Below are 26,289 nucleotides of genomic sequence, written 5' to 3' on the forward strand. Positions count from 1 at the left end.
AAGCTGGGTCGGTCAGGAAGTAGAGGCTTCAGGAAATAATAAATAAGACATAAGTCCTGAAAGCTCACTTCTATTGGGGTTGATAACATGGTAGTCTGGGTTTAAAGATTCCATGCCACTCTTCAGGTCCTTTTTGCCAGGCATGGTCAATAATATTCCACATTCCAGTAATGCAAGTAGGGAAAAGATTCAGTGATTATTGAAGTTTGTTCCTTTGCTTTGAATACCATCAGTAGGTGGGATGAGTCTCTCCCCTAATATCAGTCATCATTTCCTCCTCTGTAAAAGGATTCTGTGAGGGGAATTACACTCCATATTTTGTAATAAATCTACAAGGGAAAAGAATCTGAAAAAAACTATATCTTATCTATATCTGAATCACTGTGCTGTACACCTGAAACTAACAAAACAGTTAATCAACTATACTTCAACAAAAAAATTACAAAAAGAGAGAAGGATATAAAGTTGTAATGTACAGCAGGGTTCCAATTTTAAGTATAAATGTCTTAGGAAAAATAGGAATAATTCACACCACTTTGCTGGTTTTCTCTGGAGAATAAAATTTAAAATGATTTTTAATTTATTTTTTAAAAAGTTTGTGAGGATTAAATAAGTTAACATAGGTATAGGGCTTATAACAATACTCAGAACATATTAAGTCATTAAAAATATTAGGTATTAGTTGCAGTAGTAGAAGTATAAGATTTTTTTAACCTAAAATCTGTAAGTGGGCTTCAAAGTTTCCCTGAAATTCTGTGCAAAAAAAATTACTACAACCGATACCTCATGTTTTTAATGACTTAGTATGTATGTTCCAGGTATTGTTATAAGCTCTATACCTATGTTAATTTACTTAATCCTCATAAACTCCTTTCACAGAGAAGGAAACTGAGGCAGAGATGTGTCCTTACTTGCCTGAGATTATAGGCAAAGTGTGACTCAAATCCAGGTTGTATACTTCAGAGTTCATGCTTTTAACCATGTTAGATTTTTCTTTATTAATTTATCATTTTCTGTAATGGTTTATAAAGAATTCTATAAAGATAAGTTAGATTTTATCCAAGGTGTATGACTCATCAATATGCAAACCAGTAATTACAAACACTAGTTCTTAAAATAACTTGCCTTTGCACAATTCACTTATAGCAAGGATGCAATTTTTTAATTCATAAAAATGTTGATAAGCAATAGAACAAGCATAAATACAAATAAATTTTCTGAAATGTCAAACAATGAATACAATAAAATTATATACATGCATAGACACACATACACAACTGCCTTGCATCAACAGAAGTGTCTATGAAGTAAAGAGTGGACAGTCTCAGCGAACTGTTTCTTTTAACAAGGATATGGCAAACCCAGTGAGAAGACTGTTTATTAGGACCATACTGAGTGTGGTGACCTATAAGCTAGACTAGATCAGGATGGGTTGTTTTATAAAAGACTGTGCTTAGTGCACTACCAAGTTTCCAAAAGAAAATTTTTTGAAGGGGATAACAGATGAGGCAAGAAGTCAAGAGCAGAGATGATCAGAAACACATCAGAAAGTAGTTTAAGATGTAGTGAGATGAGACAGTTCAAGTATAGATCAAAATCAAAGTAGGGGTTCCAAAAGCTCTGTTGTATTAAGATCCCCTGGAGTAGGAAATGGCAATCTGCTCCAGTATTCTTGTCTGGAAAATTCCATGGACAGAGGAGCCTGGCAGGCAACAGTCCACGGGGTCACAGAGTTGGAGACAACTGAGTAACTGAGCACACATGCACACATTAGATACAAAATCTAGGTGTGGGAGTCAACTGGCTGGCTTAAGAGCAGAAAGCTGAGATCAGACTCTAATAAACATTTTGGCTCACCGCATGAGGTATTTATTTAGATTCTCAAGTTAAGAGAAAGATACATTGAAACATAAAAATATACAACTCATCATTCAAATATTTATTTTAGGTAGTAAAGGCTTTTATTGTTCTGAATCCTGATTACAAGTCACATGATCAAGAACAACTGAAAAAGGAGATTCAGGAGCATGTAAAAAGAAATACAGCACCTTACAAATATCCCAGAAAGGTAGGTACTCTAATTAAGAACAATATTTGCTTAGTATTCTAGAAATTTTTAGCTGTTTATTTTTTCCATTTTAATGAACATTCTCTTGAAATGTGCTATACCAAACATTTCAAACTGAACTAATGACATGGTTAAGAAACAGAATCTTTGAGATTAAAATGAAACTCTTAACCTAATTTGTAGGATCATTTGGCTTACTGGACTTACAGTAAATACTAAATATCACAAAAAATATCCTCAACAATATCCCTTCTCCCTTTTTTGGCTGTTACCAAAAAAAACCTCCCAATTGGTGTCCTGATTCTTTCACCTAGAGTTCATAATAGAACTGTTACATAATTGACTTTGTCTAAAGATGAAAACTTCTGGCCTAATTTTCTTCCCTTGGATATCTACAGGTAGAATTTATTCAGGAGCTGCCAAAGACTATTAGTGGGAAGATAAAAAGAAACGAACTGAGGAAGAAAGAATGGGAAACAATTTAAGTCTATTCCATTAATTATGATGGTCTCTAAAAAATAAGACTCTGTAAAATCAAAGATTATGAAACGGTGGTAAAAAATGTGATAGTATGCTTATGAACTAATTGATTTAAAATATCCTGTGGTTATAACCTCACAGGCTGGATTCTGAAATAAAACATTCAATAAATTCCTCTGCATCAGTGTCAATGTTTTTAAAATTTGGTAATATAAAAAGAATACCACCAGTTGTTGAGGAATTTTTAAACACATAGTGTAGAAGCAATTTCTGAACTAAATCTCTGACCTATTGAATTTCAGATCTTAGTTGAGTAATTCTACCGATACACTGACTATAAATCAGAACCAATTTCTAAGGGGTGAAATAAAATGAAACAAGTTATAAAGGTTTTAGAAAAGTCTTAAATAATAGATTATCATAATTCTCAAAGTACAAGTATCTCCCTGAAAATAGTGTAGGGATTTTTTTATTGGTCACACTGTTATTCACATAATTTAAAAATAATTTAAAATTCATTTCAAGGTCTAAGTGTAAAAGGATATCATATACTGTACACCTGAAATTGATATAATATTGTATGACAATTATAATTCAATATAAAGAAATAGGATATCATGTATTAATATTGCTATTATATTTAATCTAATAAATACAGTTTACCAAATATTTAATTTGTGGTTCTTCAAAAAAGTGTGATAAGTTTGGTAACAGTTAATATATGAAATATAAATAAAATAGTGTAAGACATTATCAGCATACTCGTGTGTGGAAATTCAGGGGACAATCAGGATTCATACATGGAGAGAAGACAAATTAGATAACTGGTGAATGAAATTAGAAGACTGTGATATTATTTTTTTCTATTTTCAGTGTGTGTGTGTGAATGTGCTGAATAGCCCCAGAGTAGCTTACAGAGCTCAGATATGCAGTCCTCACAACACGTAGTCCTATACACACTTTTTTCTCTTTACTGCACTAAAAGTCACACTGAAGTAAAAACATAGTTTAGACATAAAAAAGGTCAATTTCTCATTGAAGGTCTGAGTCTCAATGAATGTTTAGTAGAGAAATTTACATTTCTGTCACAAATAAGGTTTGTTTCTAGAGAACTAAAAGTGAGTCCTCCTGGGGAATCAGATAGAACTATACTGTTCGCTCTTTCCTTTTGAAGTGTTTGTTCCCACTTGAAATAACCACAACATTTTCTCTTTTCTTGGTACTTCCCAACAGGACAACAATAGAAGACTTTTCCATGGTTTGGTCCATTATTAGAAACAGTAAGTCTCTTAGATCTTCGGCCACACTTGCATAAAGGAGGTGTTATTTTTCCATTCTTCCAAGGCTCTTGCAGATTAACTGTAGAAGTTAAGACAGAAGGGACAATCTTCCAGGAAGAAATTGCTCCTGGGGAGTCATTAGATGATGCAGGCTTTTCTTCATGAATAGTGAAAGTCTGTTTTTTTGCTGGTGGGAAAAGTGGAGGACTGGATGGATTCCTTTTACTATCATCTAAACAAAGACGATGTTTCCCCAAAACTAAAGGATGAGACACATCGGAATTAACACTGTTGAAATTACTTGATTTACGTTCAGGTAATTTAAAGCCAAAAGTATCTGAACCTGGATCTTTGGCTTCCTTTATATTATAAATAGTAGTATGGGGACTCTTATATACAATAGACTTAGAGGTAACAGATTTTTGAGGAGTTTCTTCTGTGCCTCCAAAGTTTTCATGACTTAACATTTCAGATTCTTCTAAAACTATTACTCTTTCTCCAGAATTAAGTGAAGTGCCTACATTTGAGTCACTAACGGGAGGTATACAAGATATATTTTGCTCGGGCTGAGATGCTGGCAGTAAAGCTACATCCTCCCAATCAGCCAACATAGGTAAACAGTCAAGAGCAGAACTCACTTCCATATCAGAAACATTATTAAAAGATGAAATGGTAGTTAAAACAGGTACCAGTTCTGAACCAACTGCTAAAGACTTAGAATTGGTATTAAATGCAAGATGTTGGTTTATTTGCTTCTGCATAGGTGTATTCCGGCTGGAAGACTGCAACTGCCCCAGAGAAGTCCAGGACTTAGTAGCATTAAAGAGAGATAAACAGCTTCTGACATTGCAAAGACCTGCTTTTATGCTGTCCTTTTGTTGTAACTGATCCTGCTGTACCTTTATAGGAGAATTCACACCAACTGACTTCATTTGAATTTTCTTGTAAGATTTTATTGAATTTTTAGGCTCCCCACCATATATGCTGGGATCATGAGTGTTATTGGTACAGGCTGATGTTTCTTCAACTTGATCCATATTCAAATTTCTGGTGAAAATGTTAGGATTCCTCTTAGTGGAAACCTAAGATTCCACAGATAAAACCAACAATTTTAGAAACCCTGCATTCATAATTTCTTTAGTATTATATAATATGACAAAAAAGAAAAACGTCAGCACCGATTGATCTATAAATGACAGCATACATAACATCTACATTTCAGTTAGCCTGTAATTACTTCTGGAGTTTGAAATAACAGAATAAAGAGGCAAGACACCACTAACCTTGTTCAAAGACCTTGTAATCTTCATTAAGCAACCATCCCTGATCATTTTCCAAGCAAGAAGGGCAGTATTCCGAGAATCATCCAACCCTGAGGAAACGGATATTAAAGACTGAATTTAGTGGTACCTATGTAAAGAAATAAACTACCACTTAAGCAGAAATTGGAACATACAGTTGGTTTTATGATCATCTACTAAATTTCATCATATAAAATGGTCTTGTGGAAAGCTGTGGCAGCCTCACCAATGAAAGATTTCCCACATTTAGTCATCTGGTCCTGAACTTTTGTTTGTTAGGAGTTTTTTTAATCAGTTTTGATTTCAGTACTGGGATTGGTCTGTTCATAATTATTTTCTGTTTCTTCCTGCTTTGGCCTTGGGAGACTGTACCTTTCTAGGAATTTGTTCATTTCTTCCAGGATGTCCATTTTATTGCCACAGAGTGGCTGGTAGTAGTCTCTTATGATCCTTTGTACTTCTGTGATGTCAGCTGTAATTCTTTTTTCATTTCTAATTTTGTTGATTTGAGTCCTCTCCCTTTTTTTTCTGGATGAGTCAGGCTAAAGGTTTCTCAATTTTATCTTTTCAAAGAACCAGCTTTTAGGTTCACTGATTTTTGCTATTGCTTTCTTTGTTTCTATTTCATTTATTTCTGTCTGATCTTCATGGTTTTTTTCCATCTACTAACTTTAGGTTTTGTTTGTTCTTCTTTCTCTAATTGCTTTAGGTGTAGGAATAGGTTGTTTGAGACTTTGTTGTTTCTTGAAGTAAGACTGTATTGCTACAAACTTCCCTTAGAACTTCTTTGGCTCCAGCCCATAGGTTTTAGATCACTGTGCTTTCTTTTTGTCTCTAGGTATCATTCTTTAACACCATACATAAAAATAAGCTCAAAATGAGTTAAAGACATAGATGTGAGACTGGACACTATAAAATTCTTAGAGAAAAACACAGAACACTCTTTGACATAAATCACAGCAATATCTTTTTTGATCTGTTTCTGAGTAATGGAAATAAAAACAAAAGAAATAAATGGGATCTAATTAAACTCAAAAGCTTTTGCACAGCAAAGGAAACCATAAACAAAATGAAAAGACAACTCACAGAATGGGAGAAAATATTTGCAGATGATATGACAGACAAGGTATTAGTCTCCAAAATTTACAAACAGTTCATGCAGCTAAATATCATCAAAATAAACAACCCAATCAAAAAATTGTCAGAAGACCTAAATAGACATTTCTCCAAAGAAGACATACAGATGGCCGAGAGGCACATAAAAGATATTCAACATCACTAATTATCAGAGAAATGCAAATTATCAGAGAAATGCAAATTAAAACTAGAGATCCCTCACCTCACACCAGTCAGAATGGCTATCATCAAAAAATTCACAAACAGTAAATGCTGGAGAGGGTATGAAGAGGAAACCCTCCTACATTGTTGGTGGGAATGTAAACTGGTACAGCCACTATGGAAAACATAAGTGAGTTCCTAAAGAAACTAAAAACAGAGCGACCATATGATCCTGAAACCCTACTCCTGAGCATGTATCTGGAGAAAAACATGGTCCGAAAGGATACATGCACCCCAATGCTCACTGCAGTGCTGTTTACAATAGCCAAGACATTGAAACAATCTAAATGCCCATTGACAGAACAATGAATAAAGAAGATGTGGTACATATATACAACGGAATATTATTTGTGGTAGTTATAGTCACTAAGTCATGTCTGACTCTTCTGGGCTGTAGCTCACCAGGGATTTCCCAGGCAAGAGTATTGGAGTGGGTTGTCATTTGCTTCTTCAGGGAATCTTCCCAACACAGAGATCAAACTCATATCTACATTGCAGGCAGATTTTTTACCACTGAGGCATCAGGGAAGCCCAAAGGAATATTACCCAGCCATTAAAAAGAATGAAATAATGCCTTTGCCACAACATGGATGGACTTAGATACACTGACTGAAGTAAGTTAGACAAAGAATATCCTGTATCACTTACATGTACAATCTATCTATCTACCTATATATACAAATGAACTTATTTACAAAATAGTAACAGACTCAGAGACTTAGAGAAAGAACTTATGGTAACAGGGGGAATGATGGGGGGAGGGATAGTTAGGAGTTTGGGATTGACATATACATTCTGCTATATTTAAAATGGATAACCAACACAGACCTACTGTATAGCGCATGGAAAGCTGCTCAGTGTTATATGGAAGCCTGGATGGAAGGGGAGTTTGGGGAGAATGGATACATTTACATGTATGGCTGAGTCTCTTCACTATTCACCTAAAACTATCATAACATAGTTTGTTAACTGGCTATACTCCAATACAAAATAAAAAGTTAAAAAAAAACAAACAACAAAAATTAAAACAAAAATAAAATGGATGGGGACTTCCTTGGTAGTTCAGTGGCTAACACTCTGCAGGGGGCTGGGATCCCTGGTTAGGGAACTACATTCCACATGCTGGTAACTAAAGATTCTGCATGCTGCGACAAAGACCAAATATCCCATGTGCCACAGCTAAGACCCAGTATGCTGCTGCTCATCACTTCAGTCGTGTCCGACTCTGTGTGACCCCATAGATGGCAGCCCACCAGGCTCCCCCGTCCCTGGGATTCTCCAGGCAAGAACACTGGAGTGGGTTGCCATTTCCTTCTCCAATGCATGAAAGTGAAAAGTGAAAGGGAAGTCGCTCAGTCGTGTCCGACTCTTCGCGACCCCATGGACTGCAGCCTACTAGGCTCCTCTGTCCATGGGATTTGCCAGGCAAGAGTACTAGAGTGGGGTGCCATTGCCTTCTTCCAAGACCCAATATAGCCAAATAAATAAATACAAATAAATATTTTTTTTAAAAAGAATAATCAGCAACTTCTGTATAGCACAGGGAACTCAGCTCAATATTGTGTAACAACCTAAGTGGGAAAAGGATTTGAAAAAGAATGCTGCTGCTGCTGCTAAGTCGCTTCAGTCGTGTCCGACTCTGTGCAACCCCACAGATGGCAGCCAACCAGTCTCCCCTGTCCCTGGGATTCTCCAGGCAAGAACACTGGAGTGGGTTGCCATTTCCTTCTCTAATGCATGAAAGTGAAAAGTGAAAGTCAAGTCGCTCAGATGTGCCCGACTCTTAGCGACCCCACGGACTGCAGCCTACCAGGCTCCGCCTATGGGATTTTCCAGGCAAGAGTACTGGAGTGGGGTGCCATTGCCTTCTTGAAAAAGAACAGATACATGTATATGTATAGCTGAATCACTTTGCTGTATACCTGAAACTAATAACATTATTAATCAACTATGCTGTAAAATAAAAAGACTAAAAAATAAAACCACATGATTATCTTAATAGATGCAGAGAAAGACTTTGACAAAAATTCAACACCCATTTATGATAAAAGCTCTGAAGGAAGTGGGAATAGAGAGAACTTACCCTAAAATAATAAAGGCCATATATCACAAACCCACAGCTAACATCATTCTCTATGGTGAAAAGCTGAAAGCATTCCCTCTAAGATCAGGAACAAGGCAGGGATGTCCACTCTCACCATTTTTATTCAACATAGTTTTAGAAGTCCTAGTCATCACAATCAGAAAAGAAAAAAAACAAATAAAAGGAATCCAAATTGGAAAAGAAGAAGTAAAACTGATACTGGCTGCTGATGACATGATACTAGTCATAGAAAATCCTAAAGATGCTACCAGAAGACTACTAGACTTTATCAACAAATCTGGTAAAATTTCAAGATACAAAATCAACACACAGAAATCTTGCATCCTTATACACTAACAATGAAAGAGCATAAAGAGAAATTAAAGAAACAACCTCATTCACCACTGCATCAAAAAGAATAAAATACCTAGGAATAAACCTACCTCAGGAGACAAAAGACCTATACTCAGAACACTTCACAGTGTTATATGAAATACAGCATATCTTATGATACTGCTGAAAGAAATCAAAGATAACACAAACAGATGGAAAGATATACTGTGTTCTTGGACTGGAAGCACCAATATTGTGAAGTGACCATACTATCCAAAGCAGTATACAAACTCAATGCAATTCCTACCAAATTATCAGTGGCATTTTCCACAGAATTAGAACAAAAAAAAAGTTACAATTTGTAGGGAAACACAAAAGTCCCCAAATCACCAAAGCAATCTTGACCAAAAAAAAAAAAAACAAAAAAAAACAAAAAACCGAGCTAGGGGAAACAGGCTTCCTGACTTCAGACTATACTACAAAGCTATAGTAATCAAAATAGTATTAAACTGGCACAAAAACAGATATATAGATCAATGGAACAAGATAGAAAACCTAGAGATAAATTCATATACCCATGGTCAATTAATCTATGATAGAGGATGCAAGAATATACAATGGAGAAAAAAACAGTCTCTTCAATAAATGATGCTGAGAAAACTGGACAGCTACATGTAAAAGAGCAAAATTAGAATACTCTTTAACAATATACACAAAAAATAAACTCAAAATGGATCAAAGACCTAAATGTAAGCCCAGACACCATAAAACTCTTAGAGGGAAATGCAGGCAGAACATTCTCTGACATAAATCACAGAAGTTTTTATTTTGATCTACCTGCTAGAGTAATGAAAATGAAAATAAAAATAAACAATTGGGACCTAATTAAATTTAAATGTTTTGCATAGCAAAGAAACCAATAAACAAAATGAAAAGACAACTCACAGAATCAGAGAAAATATGTGCAAATGAAGCAACAAGCAAGAGATTAATCTTCAAAATTAACAAACAAAATAAATAACTCATGCAGCTCTATGCCAAAAAACCAGATCACCCAACTGAAAAATGGACAGAAGATCCAAACAAACATTTCTCCAAAGACACACAGATGGCCAAAAGCACATGAAAAGATATTTAACATCACTTATCAGAGAATTGCAAATTAAAGCTACAATGAGGTATCATCTCATGCCAGTCAGAATTGCCATCATCAAAAAGTCTCCAAACAATAAATGCTGGAAAGGCTGTGGAGAAAAGGGAGCCCTTCTACCTTGTCAGTAGGAATGTAAATTGGTACAACCACTACAGAATAGTATGCAGATACCTTAAAAAAACTAAAAATAGAACTACCATTATGATCCAGCAATCCCACTCCTGGGCATATATTCAGGGAAGACCATAATCTGAAGATATATGCACCCCAATGTTCACTGCACCACTGTTTATAACAGTCAAGACATGGAAGCAATTTAAATGTCCATCAATAGAGGAATGGATATAGAAGATGCGGCACATATATACAATTGAACATTACTCATCCATGAAAAGGAATGAAATAATGCCATTTGTAGTCACATGGACTGACCTAAAGATTATCATACTACATGAAGTATATCAGAGAGAAAGACAAATATGATATCACTCATACATGGAATCTGATTTTTAAAAAAGATATAAATGAACTTAATTACAAAACAAAAACAGACTTTCAGATATGAGGGGAAAAAGGGGTGAGGTATAAATCAAAAGCTTGGGATGAACATACACACACTACCATATATAAGATAGATAACCAACAAGGACCTACTGTATAGCACAAGAAATTCTAATCAATATTCTATGATAACCCAAATGAGAAAAGAATCTAACAAAGAATACATGTATATGTATGTAAGAATCATTTTACTGTACACCTGAAATGAACACAACATTGTCAATCAACTATAATTGAATAAAACTAAAATATATATAAAAAATATGACCAACATTCTGTAGGGATCATGTTTTATGCATAATCTAATAGTCTTGTTCAGTTTTTTCACTAGTCTATTCTATTATTTGGGCATTTGTTTACAGTCTCCATTTGATATGGCTAATTCTTTTCATTTTTTTTTTTTTTAAGAAACTAGAAATCCACTAGATAACAGTCTTATATAAAACCTTACAATATTTTAAGGAAGTGGTAATTTGAAAATCTTGGAAATAATCTGAATGTATAGACTAGGGCTTTTTTCAGGCTGAGGATATTCTTTGTTAATGACATCATTGAAAAATGAGATGCAAATGAAAGACTGTATAAAAATAAAATGACTTACATAATAAAATTAATCTCAAGATATACTAACCAAAATGTTCTCGCCCCAAGAATTGCATTCCCACTTCCTGCAGGGCACCACTGAGTCCTTTTGGTTTTCTTTTATAGAAAATCTAGTCAAATAAAAGACAATATATTTTAAAAAATAATTACTATGTGAAAGGCTATATAGTTAGCCATTTACTTCTCATGATTTTTTTCTATTAGATTTGAAATGTGCTTATTTTTGTGTTGTTTTTATATACTTTAAGAAAAGTATTTATATGGATGCTTCAAAACAAAATATTTTGTTTGTAGAAACCCATACCCATGTGTGAAGTGAAAGTCGCTCAGTCGTGTCCGACTCTTTACAGCCCCATGGACTATACAGTCCTTGGAATTCTCCAGGCCAGAATACTGGAGTAAGTAGCCTTTCCCTTCTCCAGGGGATCTTCCCAACCCAGGGATTAAACCTAGGTCTCCTGCATTACCAGCTGAACCACAAGAGATGCCCAAGAATACTGGAGTGGGTAGCCTATCCTTTTTCCAACAGATCTTTCTGATCCAGGAATCAAACCGGGGTCCCCTGAATTGCAGGTGGATTCTTCATCAACTGAGCTATCAGGGAAGCCTATGTGTAGGATAAAGTTTAATAACTTTTCAACAGAAGGAAAGTGAACATGCCCCCTTACCTTGTAAGTTACTCTGAGATCAATCCAAGAATTAAGGAACACAGGTTTTAACAGTTGTTTTCTTTTACATTCATACTCCAGGCAAACCCCCAAGTCCCAGTCTGCATCAAGAATATTAGAACAAAGTCAATGATGCTAATGGGTTTTACTTACGCTATTATTTATAAACAAAATGCTGAAAGTCAACATAAAACAGAACTTAGAATAATATATAACAACATACACTATACTATATTTTATATATAGCATATACAACATATGGAATATATTATATACTATGCAACACATAATAGAAGAGTAAGATTTTTTTGCCCTAATATTTAAAAATTACTCATAACTTACTAGTAAGAAATTAGGTCAGTAACTAAGTTTCAAAATGATTTCTTAAAAGCCCAGTAAAACACACTGATATTTCAGAAAGAAGAGTAAGGCATCACATTACAAGGCTTAGATGGAAAAGATTATCTGCTTTCAACATTCTAGAAAATATTAATGTAACTGAGAAACCAAACATCTTACAGGGACCCTGTTGGGCTATACCCCACAACCATGCAAGCACTGTACTTGCCCAACCTCAAGACCAAAGAAAGAGCCCAGAGTCAGTGACAGAGACATCAAGGGTTTAATGAACAGGGGGATTGTACATGTCTGAAGCATGGTCTTGGAGCATACTCCATCACGTGAAGCAGATGGTGGGCAGGACATGACGGCAGCAGTCTTCGGCAAGGTTTTACCAGTTATAGAGGGAATTGACATCAGTTGGTTCATCACTTACTAGGGAAACCAGCTGAGGAGAAAGCCCTCATGTCCCTTTGATAAGCTATCATGGTGGAGATAAAGATTCTGGTCTAAAGATATAAAGATTAGAACAATCACTAGCTGGGGCTAAGGGCAAGTATGTATTAAGAGGGGAGGTCAGTCATATGAGTAGGGTGTAGGTCAAGCAGGGGTATACAGAGAACAAAAGAACAGCCATCTTGAATGGCCTGATCATACAGACCCATACACAATTATCAATGCTATGCTGTCAATGACAGAGCACTGTTAACAATGACTATTAATGGCAATGCTCTATCAGGGCATATAAAAGATGTACTTTAAATGGCCCATTTTTTCCCTTGATGTCTACATTAGAAGCGTGAAAGTATAAAAGCAAAGATTGCAAGGTGAATATGGATTCTTTTTATCAAAATTGTAGAAATACCATGATAAAAAAACTTTCACCGGTCTTTGCCCAGATTCAGGAGAATAGAGAAATCTAGAAAGATTCTTAAAATTTAGAGCTTAACTTTTAAAGGTGTTTAAAAATTTAAAAATATGAATGTTTACTTTTGTTGGTTAACATCATGCTAGACATTTAAGATTTCTTTTTGTGGCCAGGAAGGTAACAAGTGTAATTCTTACTAGAGATAAAGAATTACCTAGTGGCAATGCTACTCATTAATGATTGCTAAATATAAGTTATTTTTTTTACCTGACCAAGTAACAAACGCACATAATTTTACTTCAGAAGTGGAAATATCTGACACTGTAGTAGCAAAAATAATTTTCTTCTGTTGCTGAATCTTCTGAATCCATTTACAGAACTGAGATAAACAAATCTTCAGAGGGACTCCTTCATCAACTTGAGCCTAAATAGAGTCATATAATCTGAATTCAATAACTGAATTCCATTATTGCACACATAATTAGGCACTATGAGGAGGATATACAACAAGGAAGAAGAGGTTTTAACTGGCAGTTTATCTAGTGAAAAGATGTTAAAACACACAGGAGAGAGATAATACAACAATTAGAATTCTGCAAGATAAGAAAAATTACATTGACTAATCTAAAATCACACAGAAATACAATAAAGATATCCTGATAGGCAGAAATCTGATATCACTTAATTTTCATAAAATATATTTGATATACATTTTTATAACACTATTCTTTCCAATTTTTTTTTTTTTTTTTGCTGTACCATGGGGGAATCTTAATTTCTCAACCAGGGATCAAACCCACGACCTCTGCAGTGGGAGTACAGAGTCATAATCATTGGACCACTGTGGAAGTCCAGTTTTTTCTGATTTTTAAAGATTCCAATGGGCTTCTGGAGGGGACAGTATTTCTAACAGTGAATGAATCTAATTCCACATGGCATATAGCTTTTATTCTCTGAGTTTTAATATTTACATCTTTCCTGCTTGTTTTTTGTTGGAATGGGAGGATGAGAAGTGGGAAAAAGAGAGGGCATACCTGCTTTATGCCTGTCAGTTCCATGCAAAATTCAGAAAGAATTGGATGTTCCTGAGGCTGAACATAAGCATGGAACTCAGATTCAATCTCTCCAGTTGATGTGTTCAGTAATACAGCTGGAAATTCAACTACATGAAAGAATCATCAAATGACAGTTGAATACATAATTGTTAAACTAATGCTGCAATCACTTTAAATTAAGTATATATTGATATTACCTTCACATAGTATTATTAAATAATCATTGTTTTAGTGAAAGCACATTAAAATGACCAAAGCAGTGTAATGTAATGGTTATATAAAATTATGCCAAAGAATAAATCAAACTATTAAAGTTACATGTATATCTATTTAAAACTCTTGAATGTATTTCCATAATTAGAAGACCATATGAAAGTTGAAACATAGTTCTTTTTGCAAAGGTATTTTTTTTTTTTTTTGAAAAAATCTCTAAATGGATTTTATTTGCATATACTGAGCAAAACAAGCCAGAGAAAAAGGGTTCATACTGTATGATTTCACTTACACAAAACTCAAGAACAGGCAAAACGATCATGCTGATAGAAACGAGGCCAGTGGTTAAGGATGGAGGTGAGATTGACTAGAAGGGTTTTCGAGGACCTTCTAGGGTGATGGCAATGTTCTATATCTTGAATGGGGTATGAGTTATATTGTTGTATGTAGGTATAGGGACAATCTCATTATCCTTATAAAAGTAATTGTTTTTACATGAAAGCCCCAAATTATCTGGCTTTCTTGCACAATGACAAGAATGAGTTTCGAGTGATTCAGGAGACTTTTATTATTCAGTTCTTTAGAAGATTTCCAATCCTTTCCTGGGGTAGATTCATGCTAATCTTTACCCCAGAGAATTTCTTGATATGGGCAAGAAATATGCACAAAAGTGTTTCTGTACTATCCATAATAGTATAAAAATCTCACCCCACTGAAATAAATCTTGATCTTTTAGATACTATTAACGTCAACCATGTTTAACAAAACTTAAAAAAAAATACACCCCTTGGTTAAGGCAGAACTACAACTAAACTATCACTAAACTAAAGATGATAACTAACTGGTTTTGAAACTTTCAAGCAAAGGTATTTTTTAAATCAATTTCTATGTATTTGAGATTTTGAAACAATTATTTTATATGCTGACACTCTTAAGTATTAGGTTTGTGGTCTTTTTTGTCATCAGATTTCATAGTAAATTACCAATCCACAGATCATTTTGTTTTCTTATTTAGCATTGTGTGTGCTGTGTGCTAAGTTGCTTCAGTCATGTCCAACGACCCTATGGACTGCAGCCCACCAGGCCCCTCTGTCCATGGGATTCTCCAGGCAAGAATACTAGAGTGGGTTGCTGTTCCCTTCTCCAGGGGATCTTTGGCCACTGGCAGTCAAGTTCAGACTTACTTATTTCCTGATTCCGGTGGCATTTCCCATCATTCCAACATGTTGACTCAAAATCAATGATGATTAAGTAGTCAAACAACTGCTCTGCAAAAGATCAGAATGTCCTTATGTATTACCAGTGTTAAAAGTGCAAGACTACAGAATGTAAAGAAATGAGGCACATTACTTACCAGATTTGCTTCTTCCTAGGTTTCCATTTGCTGGTGGAATTGATTTTCTCCTAATTAATCCAAGCTGCCTAAAAATGTAAAACAACCCAGGTATGTTCAACAAAATCATTCATATTCCTGTTTACATAAGTTAACAAACTGATGGTATAACCCTCATTAATGTACTAATGTATTGTGATTGAGAGGAAACTGAACTAGACTTTGAGGGCAAAAGACTTTGGTTCTTTGCCCTCTTCTGACTTTAGCAGTCATTCTACCAAAGACTGTTCAAACTACTACACAAACTACTGCACTCATTTCACATGCTAGCAAGGTAATGCTCAAAATTCTTCAAGCTAGGCTTCAAACAGTACGTGATCTCAAAATTTCCGGATGTACAAGTTTGATTTAAAAAAGGCAGAGGAACCAGAGATCAAATTGCCAACATTTGTTGAATCATAGAAAAAGGGAATTCCAGAGAAGTATCTACTTCTGCTTCAATGACTACATTAAAGCCTTTGACTGTAGATCACAACAAACTGTCAAAAATTCTTCAAGAGATGGGAGTATCAGGCCACCTTACCTGCCTCCTGAGAAACCTGTATGCAGGTCAAGAAGCAACAGTTAGAACTGGACATGGAACAACAGACTGGTTCCCAATTGGGAAAGGAGTAAGTCAATGCTGTATATTGTCACCCTGCTTATTTAACTTATATGAAGAGTACAGCATGAGAAATGCCGACATGGATGAAGCTCAAGGGGGAATCAAGATTGATGGGAGAAATATCAATAACCTCAGATATGCAGATAACACCACCCTTATGGCAGAAAGTGAAGAGGAACTAAAGAGCCTCTTAATGAACATGAAAGAAGAGAGTGAAAAAACTGGCTCAAAACTCAACATTCAAAAAACGAAGATGATGGCATCTGGTCCCATCACTTCATGGCAAATAGATGGGGAAAAATGGAAACAGTGACAGACTTTATTTTATTGGGCTCCAAAATCACTGCGGATGATCACTGCAGCCATGAAATAAAAAAATGCTTGCTCCTTGGAAGAAAAGCTATGGCTAACCTAGACAGCATATTAAAAAGCAGAGACATTACTTTACTGACAAAGGTCCGTCTAGTCAAAACTATGGTTTTTCCAGTAGTCAAGTACGGATGTGAGAGTTGGACCACAGAGAAGGCTGAATGCTGATGAACTGATGCTTTCAAATTCTGGTGCTGGAGAAGACTCTTGAGAGGTCCTTGGACAGCAAGATCAAACTAGTCAATCCTAAAGAAAATCAACCCTGAATATTCACTGGAAGGACTGATGCTGGAGCTGAAGCTCCAATACTTTGGCCACCTGATGCGAAGAGCTGACTCATTGGAAAAGATCCTGATGGTGGGAAAGATTGAGGGTAGGAGGAGAAGGGGGCAACAGAAGATGAGATGGTTGGATGGCATCATCGACTTAATGGACAAGAGTTTGAGCAAACTCTAGGAGACAGTAAAAGACAGAAAAGCCTGGCATACTGCAGTCCATGTGGTCACAAAGAGTCAGACATGACTAAGCGACTTAACAAGTCATTCTCCCTGCATGGGCTTCAAAGTGCATATTTGCAAACAGACTGTTTCTCTGTGCTCCTATTATTTTATAGTAATAATGAGGAACTCAAGTGGTTGTAAAGATGCATTGAAAACCTAAGTTAATTTTGCTTTTGTTTTTTTTCAGTCTTTGCTATGTGAAGAGCACAGTGGAGAGGAGAGAGGGCAGGTCCAGTCTTCTAGGAGTTTAAAATATCTGGGTAAGTAAACTAGATATTCATGGAAAACTAGTGTAAGGTAATATATAATAAAGGATCCTTATGGGCAATATTCTAAGTCCACAGAAAGGGAATAGCTTGTTACCTGAAGCCTCTTGGTAGGTGTCAAGACAAAAGACCACCAAGGCAAAGAGCAGAAGGAAGGATTTATTACTTGCAGCAAGTAAATATAACACTAGGGATCTTTCCTGGTGTTTCCCACACCAGTGTCGCCCCTAAACTGCAAAACTGGGTAAGTTTAAGCTAAGGGTACATGCATGTTTCATGTAGGGGCTTCGGTGGTTGAGATTCCAAACATTAGCTGATTGAAGTCAAGAGAGTCAAAAAGGTCAACATCATCATCCCTTGGGTTCCAGGTGATTGGGTGGTTGAGTGCTTCAGGCTAATCTTTACCATTGAAACAGAACTAGGAATTTTTTTTTTCTTTTTGGCAGCTTGGCAGGATATTGGTTTCCAGAGCAGGGATCAATCTTGTACCCTCTGAAATGGAAGCTGGGAGCCCTAACCACTGGACCACTAGGAAACTCTCAAGACTAACAGTCTTTACTTCTGAGATATTATCTTTGCCACTGTTACTTCTCTTGCCTGGTAACAGCTGTTTCTGCATTCTTTGTTTCTTTAATAGCATTAATTTCTGAACTTCTCTGGCAGTCCAGTGGTTAGGAATTCACTTGCCAATGCAGGGGACATGAGTTCAATCCCTGCTCCAGGATGACTCCACATGTTGAGGGGCAACTAAGCCCATGGAGCACAACTACTGAGCTCGCCCTCCCCAACTACCAAAGCCAGTGCACCCTAGAGCCTGTGCTTTGTAACAAAGAGTAGCCATCTCAATGAGAAACCTGCAGACCATGACTAGAGAGTAGCCTCTGCTTGCTGCAACTAGAGAAAAGCCTGCACACAGCAACAAAGACCCAGTACAGCCAAATACAAAATAAAAAAAAATTTTTTTAAAGGATCACTGTGGCCAGCCTCAGACCACAAAATGGCTTCTCTAATACTGAGAAAGTCATGTCTGGTTGTCCTTCTCCAGCGAATATCTGCTTATATGCTTATTGAGGTCTTAGGCTTACTGACATCTTAAGTGTCCTGAGACAAAACTATTCAATACTTTGCTAGGTAGACCAGGCAGACACCACTCATTCTAGTTTCCCTGTTTGACCTGTGATGGGAAGTTGAGAACAATGGTTAACATCTATTGATTCTTTACCATATAATGGTGGTGGTAGTTTAGTCAGTCTTCTGATTCTTGGAATCCTCTGTCCATGGAATTCTCCAGGCAAGAATACTGGAGTGGGATGCCATTTCCTTCTCCAGGGGATCTTCCCAATCCAGGGATCAAACCCCGGTCTCCTGAACTGCAGGCAGATTCTTTACGGACATATTACGCACTGAATCAAGATGGTGATCTCATTTCATCCTCAACAACTGTACAAAACAGTCCTTTCTGCTACCTATATTTAATCGGTGAGAAATCAAATTCGGCAATTTGCCAGAAAACACGTATTTACTATGTGAAACCAGGATGATCCAACTGTGAAACCCATGCTTTCACGAATGCATTCCACTGTTCCTATTAATTAGAAATGTGAAAAGCGTGTCCAAGAATCAGGAAAGAGGCCATGATTCACACTGTGAATTAAACAGATCACTAGTAAGTGGTAGGGTGAACAGCTTGATAGGTGGAGTAATCTTGATAGCTGCCGGTGAACTCCAAATGGTCCCCTAGGGCCGTTCTTAATGTTCCCGGAGACCTAGAATAGGCAGACACTGGCTGAGGGGCACAGAGTAGAGAGCCCTCCCTGGTCCTTCACGCTGCAACAAAGAGCTGACTGAGGCTCGAGACTGAAGTCCCAGAAGAGTGACCTTCCAGTTCAGGCTGGCCAGTGCACGCCCAAACTGCAGAAAATGGAAGCTGAACACCGCGGACACTGACGCGAACGCCAGCGCCGGATCAGGAGCTGCCGGGGACCAGCCCCGGCTGATCCAGGGTATTCGAAGGAGAGACGGCTAGGCGAGGGTCAGGGAATAACTGCTTAATTACACTTTAATTAAGGATACAAAGAGTAATAGAATAAGGATAGCTCAGTGAGGAAATTCAGTGGAGAAAAGCGGCTGAAATAAGGATAGCTCAGTAAGAAAATTCAGTGGAGAAAAGAAGCTGAGTGGCTTGGTTTACGCGGAAAATCAATATAACCCGTGACACCAGGTTAGCTCTGACCACGGAGGCCGCAGGCGCCCTCTCGAATAGCGGAAGGTGCCCCACCTTAGACACCTTCTCGAGTGGGTCTTAGAAGCCCAGGCAAATAAATGGTCGCAGAGGACATCCACGCTCCAGATGGACGCTCAGCCAGAAGTTAAAGGGAAGAATGACATGGGGAGACCAAGTTTCAGTGAACAAGGCCCGCACTTTATTTTCCAAAGTAGTTTTTATACCTTAAGGTATGCATAGAGGATAATGGGGGAAGGGGTAGAGTCATGCAGCAAGCCAGGCTTTCTTCCTGCAAACTTATCATATGCAAAAGTTCAGGTGATTGACATCATCTTCTGGCCCGGAGGCCTGTTAACATTTTAAGAAACTTATCTTTCTCTAAAGGTGATTATTCCAAAGTCAGGCGCCAGCCTTCCAAAAAGCATTGGACAAAGCGGCATTTTACATTTCTATACACCCATTATATCAATCAATACACTGCCAAGGACACAGTAGGTAAGGAGTATGGAGACTTAGCAGCAAACATTGGCCCAACAAGTGAAAAACCCTTTACCAATACAATTTCTAATCAATCTTTTAACTACTCAAAGGAATCTGTGTTTAGGCAGTTTAGAACATCTCCTGCCTCTCACAGTTGGGAGGCTCTGAACAATCACATGTGGCCGGAAAAACCCATTCAGGCAGGCTAGAGGATTTCCAAAGGAGTTTGTAGGTTGAAACACTGTCACATCCAGGAATTATTAACTGGAGCTGTGAGCTAACTCTTTTTTCAGAGAGAGGTAGTGGGGGACAGCCCCCCGTAAAGTCAGAGGTGTAGGTGAAAGCACAAAGCAGAAAGTAGGCAGACTCTGGTTTTGGGGGTAGATGCTCGAGAATTTCCAGGGGGACTCCTGAGGCTCGATCCCGCCTTTGCGTATGCCGAGCCTCCTTCCTCATGACCTTTGTCATGGGCGGAGTGCCTCACGCTGGCTCCCGGAAGTGATAGAATTCCAGTTGAGCTATTCCAGATCCTCACTCAATATGCAATATGCCGGCTCCCAGCAAGGAGCGATCCCCCGCCACCGCCCAGAACCGCCTTGCATACCGTGCGAGTCTTTTGGTCGCCATTCCTGACGTTCCTTTCTAGCCTCAGCCCAACTGCCGGAAGTCGCTGTACCCCTACTTCCGGCCCATTCAAACGCCCCGCGCGGCTGGGGAGGCTGCTGCGGCGGCTTCTCTGCCTGTGGCTGAGGCAGAGGCGGCGCTCATTTTTACTCTCTCTCCCGGCTTCTTTCAGCGTCTTCGGGGATACGGGGTTTGGGGAGTGGTTTTTGGCAGAGAAGCAGTTAGAAAGCGCTCCCTTCCCTCTTCCTAACTGACGGAGGCGCGTTTGCGCCGTTGGGGAAGCGTTTCGAATTCGGCCTCCAGCGTCAGCAGTAAAGCCGTTTGGCTTGATGCTGCGTCGTTTTCTGCGTGGAGTAACGGGGAAGACGGTTGGTGCCCTCGCTTTCTGCGGTGGGCGGGGAGCGCTCTGTAAACTGATTTGAGAGGATCTGAGAAAGGTGGTAGGTAGGCTGTCGAAGCCCTTGCTCCTCCCCACTGTGGAGACAGCCCGGGCCCTCAGGGCGTCGGGGTTTTCTCAGAGCGCTAAAAAGCGATCTTTCTCAACAGGCTCATGGAGCCAGAGAGGAAAAGGAGCGGGAGCACCCTCAAGAAGGACAGAAAGAGGAGGCTGATTCCGAGCAAGCTGGTCGGGGCCGCTGAGGCGATGAGATCCCATTGGGATCTTGAGGAAAGGCAGCAACCTGTAGCCAAGGTGAGCAATGGGGGATCCCGACTGGGCAGCCCGAGGCAGTTTGGAACTCCCAAATAATAACACAATACCATTTACCTTGGGGCTGGTATTGGCGGTTTAAAACTGGTATTGTGCCTGGCACGCGACAAGAATGTTCAACAAATATTTTGAAGTCTTCTGTGTGCGGGAATTGTTCTAGGTTCTGCAAATATACCAGTGCATAAAAGCACAAAATTTCCTGCCCCTGTGCAGTTTACGTTCCAGTAATGGAATAATAAGGCTGATAATCTACCATTTCTTCAGCATTCTGTGGCATTCATCCCCATAGTCATCAGATTTCTATTGTCTTTCTAGGCACTTGGGGAACATTAGTGAGTAAACAAAGATCGCTACTACCTTTCTGGTGGAGAGAGAGATAAACAATAGTAAGGGAATTAGTGCTATGAAGTCTTTTAAAATGCTATTCCTTTTGGGGGAGCCTATCAGATTGGCAAAACAATTTTTTTTTAAAGGTTAACGTGGTAGAAAGTTGAAGTTGACAATCTCATCACTTTATTTTGAAACCGTCTCAAACTTAAAATTTGCGAGGACAGTATCAGAAACTTTTATCCACCCACATATTTTAGTGTTTACATATTTTCTAATATCTAATAACTAAAATGCAACCAGCAAAATCAGGAAATAACATGGATATATGCTACCATCTAATTCTTAGATCCCATTCAGGTTTCTCCAGTTCTAATAACGTCCTGTTTAGCAATAAGATCTAGTTTAGAATAAATGTGTTACTTTAGTTATGTTTCCTTCAATGCAAACAATTGTTCAGTCTTTGACATTTGTGGCTTTACTACCTTTGAAGAACCTGTACCAGTTATTTTGTAGAATGTCAGAATGTCCCTCAAGTTAGGTTTGTTTTCTCATTATTAGATTCAGGTTATACATCTTTGACAGGAATGTCACAGAAGTGATACTATGTTCTCTTGTGTTTTATAAGGTCGTACCCTAATTTGACTTGTCCCAGTACTGATGATATTAACCTTGATCATTTGATTAAGACAGTATGTGCTAAATTTCTCTAAAGTTGCTCTTTTTCTGTTATTTTGTGGGGAGTTGCTTCCTCATTAAACCTTCAGTTTATTCATTTTTTATTAGTATGAATTTGTGGATACTTATTTTATTCAATTAATTATAATCCATTACTATATTTTGGTGCTCAAAATATCCCAGATTTGGTCATTAAGCTAGCTTCTGTGTCCCTTTGACATGGACCTGATCATTCTTGAGCATTTCCTTATTTTTCTGGCACAAAAAGATATTTCAGACTCTTCTGTGCTTCCCCTGTCTTAGCCCTGAAATCAGCCATCTCTCTGAGAAGACTTGGTTCTTTTTAGTGGAGAATGACATTTAGAAATTCAAGATCTGGGTGCTAGATGTGCTGATTGCTGTTGGGATGTCAATATTCCAAATGAGAGCTAAGAAATATGTGTGTGTAGGTTTATACACACATACATATGTTTACATTAAAATACTTTTATATATATAGATATATCTATACATATTGAAAAACTGTCAATTCATATCAGAATCTTTGCTTCCAATCCAATTCCACTGAGTTCATTCTAGTTGTCTCCCTTTTCATATTTATAACTTCCTTATATAGCTGAAAATTTTGACTCTTGTTACCTTCAAATATATTTGATTTGGTCCCCTCTTTCTGCCATTGCCTCACACCCTCACACCCTCCTCACCCAGCTTAGGCTCTGGTCATTCTCCATAATGTACCAGGTCACTCTCCATTGTGAATGCCTTCATTGCAACTGTGACAAGCCACTCACATGGTGGATGCCTGCACATATCCTTTTCAGGCTCTGAATTCAGTGACACTACTATTTGTCCCTCAGGACTGGTGCCCTCCTTACCCTAAAGAACTTCTTACATCTGATGCCAGCTTCACTGCTCTCCAGTTCCCACTGCATGGATACCCTCCTCATACTGCTCAGGCTTTGACACTTCACACTGGGCCACTGTTCTGCAATGTATATTCTGGTTTCCTAACCCTTGTTGTTCAGTCACTAAGTCATGTCCAACTCTTTGTGACCCCATGAACTGCAGCATGCCAGGCGTCTCTGTCCTTTGCTAATTCCTTGAGTTTGCTCAAACTCATGTCCATTGAGTCAGAGATGCCACCCAACCATCTCTTCCTCTGTTGCCCCCTTCTCTTGCCCTCACTCTTTCCCAGCATCAGGGTCTTTTCCAATGAGTAGGCTCTTCGTGTCAGGTAGCCAAAATACTGGAGCTTCAGCATCAGTCCTTCCAGTGAACATTCAGGGTTGATTTGCTTTAGGATTGACTGGATTGGTCTCCTTGCTGTCCAAGGGTCTCTCAAGAATCTTCTTCAGCATCACAGTTCAAAAGCATCAACTCTTGGGCATTCAGCCCGCATGAAGCCTTCTTTATGGTCCAGCTTTCACATCCATACATGACTGCTAGAAAAACCATAGCTTAGACTATGCAGATCTTTGTTGGCAAAGTGATGTCTCTGCTTTTTAATATACTGTCTAGGTTTGTTACAGCTTTTCTTTCAAAGAGCAACATCTTAATTTCATGGCTGCAGTCCCATTCACAGTGATTTTGGAGCCCAAGAAAATAACATTTGTCACTGTTTCCATTTTTCCCCATCAATTTGCCATGAAATGATGGGACTGGATGCTAAGATCTTTGTATTTTGAATGTAGAGTTTTCAGCAAGCTTTTTCACTCTCCTCTATCACCTTCATCAAGAGACTCTTTAGTTCCTTTCCGTTTTCTGCTGTTAAAGTGGTATCATCTGCATATCTGAGGTTGTTGGTATTTCTCCCAGCAATCTTGATTCTAGCTTGTGAGTCATCCAGGCTGGCACTTCTCATGATGTACTCTGCATATGAGTTAAATAAGCAGCATTAACAATATACAGCCTTTGACGTACTCCTTTCCCAATTTTGAAGCAGTCTGTTCCATGTCCGATTCTAACTGTTGCTTCTTGTCCTGCATACAGGTTTCTCAGGAGGCAGGTAAGGTGGTCTGGTATTCCCATCTCTAAGAATTTTCCACAGTTTGTTGTGATCCACACAGTCAAAGGCTTTGGCATAGTCAAAGAAGCAGAAGTAGATGTTTTTCTGGAACTCTCTTGCTTTTTCTATGATCCAAAGGATGTTGGCAATTTGATCTCTGGTTCCTCTGCTTTTTCTAAATCCAGCTTGTACATCTGGAAGTTCTCAGTTTACGTACTGCTGAGGCCTAGCTTGAAGGATTTTGAGCATAATCTTGTTAGCATGTGAAATGAGTGCAACCCTAGGGTAATTTGAACATCCTTTGGCATTGCCCTTTGGAATTTGAATGAAAACTGACCTTTTCCAGTCCTGTGGCCACTGCTGAGTTTTCCAAATTTGCTGGCATATTAAGTGTGGCACTTTAACAGAATCATCTTTTAGGGTTTGAAATAGCTCACCTGGAATTCCATCACCTCCACTAGCTTTGTTCATAATAATGCTTCCTAAGGCCCACTTGATTTCACACTCCTAGGATGTCTGGCTTTAGGTGAGTGACCACACCATCATGGTTATTTGGGTCATTATAACGTTTTTTGTACAGTTTTTTCTTTGTATTCTTACCACCTCTTCTTTATATCTTCTGCTTCTGTTAGGTCCTTACCGTGTCTATTCTTCATTGTGCCCATCTTTGTATGAAATGTTTCCTTGGGATCTCTGTTACCGAGTCCAAGCTTCCTCTGCTCACCGCACAATAGGCCAGTGAATCCGAGAGACGAGGTGTTGAGGCAAGGAAGAGCTGGCAGACCGAGAAGATGACAGACTAGCACCTCAGAGTAACCATTTTATTGGGGGCTAGATGCCAGGTTCTTTTAAAGGTAGAGAGAAAGAAGCAAAGTAAAAAGGCCATTAGTTTTGCAAACATCTCCTAGAATGGCAAGCCTCAGGCAGGGATGTGTTAATTTTTTCCTTCCTGTCATCCACAGGTGGACAGGGTTCTAAACAAAGACATTTTAGTTCAGAACAGTCAGGCAGAGGGGCAGGATTCTCTGAGGCAGACCATTCTGTATGATTATATATAATAACAAAAGCAACGAAAAACAAGTCAAAGAAACAGTTCCAACATGGAGTCAGAATTGGCTTCCTCTCTGCAACATCTCCTGTTTTCTTGAAGAGTTCTGTGGTCTTTCCCATTCTATTATTTTCCTCTATTTCTTTTCACTGTTCATTTAAGAAGGCTCTCTTACCACTCCTTCTGGAACTCTGCATTCACCTGGACTTCCTCCTGTGTAATATGCTTTCCTCATCCTACTCAGGCTCTGACATCCCATGTTTGGCAACTGTGATTACTTACTGCTACATATAGAGTCCTTCATACATTGTCAGTATTGTATATTTTTATTTGATTATTTGATAAGTATAAATTTGTATATTTTTTCAGGAGTTAGCAATTTTGTCAGAATGTAAGGTATACGTGATTCAGTTCAGTTCAGTCGCTCAGTTCTGTCTGACTCTTTGCAACCCCATCAATCGCAGTACACCAGGCCTCCCTGTCCATCACCATCTCCCGGAGTTTACTCAAACTCACGTCCATCGGGTCGTGATGGACTCCAGCCATCTCATCCTCTGTCGTCCCTTTCTCCTCCTGCCCCCAATCCCTCCCAGCATCAGAGTCTTTTCCAATGAGTCAACTCTTTGCATGAGGCGGCCAAAGTACTGGAGTTTCAGCTTTAGCATCATTCTTTCCAAAGAACACCCAGGACTGATCTCCTTCAGAATGGACTGGTTGGA

The 26,289-nt window shown here is 38.3% G+C and overlaps 3 protein-coding genes across 9 annotated transcripts in view; 2 read left to right on the plus strand and 1 right to left on the minus strand.

The window, feature by feature from the left end:
- ACSM3 (acyl-CoA synthetase medium chain family member 3) overlaps positions 1-2,604 on the plus strand; it is an 83,289-nt gene extending 80,685 nt beyond the window's left edge. For both annotated transcript variants that reach the window (XM_055562563.1, XM_055562565.1), the window contains 2 exons: positions 1,949-2,068; positions 2,467-2,604. In XM_055562563.1, the coding sequence (XP_055418538.1) occupies positions 1,949-2,068; positions 2,467-2,553 (207 nt within the window). In that variant the 3' untranslated portion in view covers positions 2,554-2,604. The remainder of the gene's footprint in view (positions 1-1,948; positions 2,069-2,466) is intronic.
- Positions 1,847-20,922, minus strand: ERI2 (ERI1 exoribonuclease family member 2). 3 transcript variants are annotated; one of them, XM_055562561.1, is made up of 9 exons: positions 20,784-20,922; positions 15,698-15,765; positions 15,528-15,611; positions 14,110-14,237; positions 13,364-13,499; positions 11,869-11,969; positions 11,229-11,310; positions 5,112-5,200; positions 1,847-4,910 (listed from the first exon to the last, which is right to left on the minus strand). In XM_055562561.1, exons 1-9 carry the CDS (start codon positions 20,804-20,806, stop codon positions 3,573-3,575), a joined length of 2,049 nt encoding a protein of 682 aa, XP_055418536.1. In that variant the 5' UTR covers positions 20,807-20,922; the 3' UTR covers positions 1,847-3,572. The 3 variants fall into 3 exon arrangements, with proteins under 3 accessions (XP_055418536.1, XP_055418535.1, XP_055418537.1); XM_055562560.1 differs by having other exon boundaries at positions 13,343-13,499; XM_055562562.1 differs by having other exon boundaries at positions 13,343-13,499; positions 15,528-15,606; positions 20,784-20,901.
- Positions 20,923-21,059: 137 nt separating this feature from the next.
- REXO5 (RNA exonuclease 5) overlaps positions 21,060-26,289 on the plus strand; it is a 58,272-nt gene continuing 53,042 nt past the window's right edge. For 2 of the 4 annotated variants that reach the window (XM_055562556.1, XM_055562559.1), the window contains exons 1-2: positions 21,110-21,247; positions 21,350-21,494. In XM_055562556.1, the coding sequence (XP_055418531.1) occupies positions 21,354-21,494 (141 nt within the window). In that variant the 5' untranslated portion in view covers positions 21,110-21,247; positions 21,350-21,353. Of the gene's footprint in view, positions 21,248-21,349; positions 21,495-26,289 lie in introns of all 4 variants that reach the window. The other 2 variants (XM_055562558.1, XM_055562557.1) reach the window with 2 other exon arrangements.

The sequence above is a fragment of the Bubalus kerabau genome, chromosome 23 (genome assembly GCF_029407905.1).
Source record: "Bubalus kerabau isolate K-KA32 ecotype Philippines breed swamp buffalo chromosome 23, PCC_UOA_SB_1v2, whole genome shotgun sequence".
Taxonomy (NCBI): domain Eukaryota; kingdom Metazoa; phylum Chordata; class Mammalia; order Artiodactyla; family Bovidae; genus Bubalus; species Bubalus kerabau.